Genomic DNA, 2,539 nt, shown 5'->3' with positions numbered 1-2,539 from the left:
GTCGTGAAATTAATTGCGGAAAAAGATTAAACAAAGCCCGATGTTGCGTCAGCCTAAGCACGTTTAGATCTACACAGTAGAGACCCTATAGCTTACCTCATCTCACCACCAGCAGCTGCAATGGTTCGAAGGGAATCTCAGAGATTTTTAAGATCTCTCAATCAAACACGCACCACCCATCACTTCTTCCTCAATCCCAAAGACAAACAAACAACACCCACAAACGGAAACTGAATCGAAAGCCTAAAAAGATGAGAAATTGTATTTAAGAGGAGCATCACAAAAAACTAAATATAAAAAAAAAAAGCAGAATTTTTTTTTTTTATCTCTCTAAGCTATATCATATATTTCAATTAATCTCTCCAATCTAAACATATGTCTCCTCTATCAGTAGTAGTTCTTTCTCAGACAGCACAAGGGTAAACACCAAACATGACTGATACCCTCCATTGACGGGGGTTCTCGGAACAACAACCTTAAAAAAAGCAAAACAAAATTCAAAATTTCTAGCCAAGAGAAACAATTTTTTTTATGTACAGGTATATCTGAAGCGGCCTCCGCAACACTGAAAAGGGATCTGATCTAAAGCGAAAGAAAAAAAAGAAAAAAAAAAAAAAGACTAAGGGGACTCAAAAAGAGAGGGCTTTATGCCCTCTCAGCAACCCATTGTGTCTCCCTCGCAAACCCTTTTGTTCTTGTCTTCAGGAATCGCTGTAGTCACGCCAGCATATGAGCATTGTGACGCAGCGCCTCATGATGTAGAAGCGCGCCCTCTGCTCCTTGACGAGCCTGGCACACTTGCTCGCAAACGCGCACCTTCTCTGCGAGGAGGAATTCTTGATGAAAGGGGTGGTGGTGGAGGACCTGCTTCTGGTGGATCCTTCTTTCTTGGACAGCTTCCACTTGTCGTCGAAGTAGAGAGTGGGTGTGGTGGATACAGAAGAAGCCATGGATGGGGTTTTTTCTTTGGTGGAAACAGAGGAGAGGGAAAGGAAGAAACTTTAGCTTGTGGGGTGTGAATTAATTTACTGAGAGACTGAATCACTGAGGAAGAGAGGAAGGGGAGGGTGAGTATTTATAAGGGGTTAGATTGAAAAAAGGGGTAGCTGATGAGGGGGGGTCTCATGTGTGTGGCAGTGTGTGTCACCTGGTTCTTCCTTTGCCTAGAGAGCCCCACCCTTAGTTTTTTTTTTTAATGGTAAATATTGGGAAATGACTTTTTTATTATTAAATAAAAGGTTGGTTATGAAAAGTATTATTATAGTGAGGTGGGTTCCCAATGCCCACGTCAGTGGTGAAAGGGAGAGCGGAAATTGAATGCAGGAAATCTTAGACTGATACTTTGTTGATTTTGGTAGGGAAAGAGAAAGAAAAATATAGAGAGAATAGGAGTGAGGTAAGGTAAGTGTAGGTAACTGTAAAATTGTGTGTGAATGTGGTGAGAGTCTGAAACTGAGAGGAAAGTTTGTCAGGATGTGGGAGGGGTTTTGACAGAGGATGAAAATGGGAGTGAAAGTTTTAAAGAGTGAAAAAGTGAAGTGATTGGGAAAGCTTGGTGGTGAAAAAGAGCATTATTTGATTTTCCTTTGTAGGCTACAAGTGCCCCAATGCAGAAGAGATTCTAGGAGGTGGGGGACCAAGAGTGTTTGTTTATGTTGCTGTTCACTAATTTTACCTATGTGATCTGGAACCCACTTTTACTTCTACTGTGGATGGATAAAGCTCTCTTGTCTGTTACAAAGCCTATGTTTTTTTCTTCAAAAGGGATTGTCATTTTCTCAGTGGAATTTAGGAATCTTGCCTCATATCTCTTTTTTAGGACAACACCTTATTTATGCTCCTTTGTGTTATTTGGCTCTTTTACAAAACCAAATGCACATCATATTAGTGCTGAGGTGACAACCAGATTCTAGTTGAAAATCGTGTCAAGCTTTATTTTTTCTCTTAACACTTCTTCTTTCCTATAACCTCCTCAACAAAACTATCTCTATCCCTTTTGTTTTCTTCGTCATAAAACCATCTCAATTTTTACTCACAAAATCTCACTCCCTTTTTAGTTTTATGGGAAAAAAAGGTGTCGTATTTCATTTTAATAGCGTGTTTGAAACGCTTATTGTAGTAGTTTTTCACGTTCCAATAAAACATACTATTCCAATACTTATCTTTTCTCAAACGTAAATCTTTAGTTAAATTTTAATTAAGTAACCTTGAAAATCAATGTTCTCCAAATTATGCATTTTCATATTATAAAATCGTTGATGTTTATGTTATCAATGGTTAAATAATGGTCAAATAATTATTCTTAAAACATAAAATAGGTGATGATTTTCATAACATAAATACTAATATGGTTGTCTAGAGGTTGAATTCGATCGCGTTTGACTTATAAAAAGAATACATTTAGTGCATTTTATGAGATGAATTTCATATCATAATGTATTTTGTATGACAAATTTAGGTTATATTTGAAGTTGTCTCAATTCAATTTAGAGTTAACAATTTCTTAAGAACTACAGCTTTTTATTAATTATATTAAAAA

The 2,539-nt window shown here is 37.1% G+C and overlaps 1 protein-coding gene across 1 annotated transcript; it reads right to left on the bottom strand.

The window, feature by feature from the left end:
• Positions 1–237: 237 nt before the first annotated feature.
• On the bottom strand, positions 238–1,105 carry LOC114193717 (small polypeptide DEVIL 11-like). The gene has a single exon (XM_028083618.2). The coding sequence runs from the start codon at positions 948–950 to the stop codon at positions 702–704; it is 249 nt and encodes an 82-aa protein (XP_027939419.1). The 5' UTR covers positions 951–1,105; the 3' UTR covers positions 238–701.
• Positions 1,106–2,539: the final 1,434 nt, after the last annotated feature.

This window comes from Vigna unguiculata, chromosome 8, assembly GCF_037176805.1.
Source record: "Vigna unguiculata cultivar grain cowpea cultivar isolate G323 ecotype 2 chromosome 8, ASM3717680v1, whole genome shotgun sequence".
NCBI classification, from domain to species: domain Eukaryota; kingdom Viridiplantae; phylum Streptophyta; class Magnoliopsida; order Fabales; family Fabaceae; genus Vigna; species Vigna unguiculata.
The sequence above is the reverse complement of the archived record's forward strand: the minus strand, read 5'-3'. Positions and strand labels throughout refer to the sequence as shown.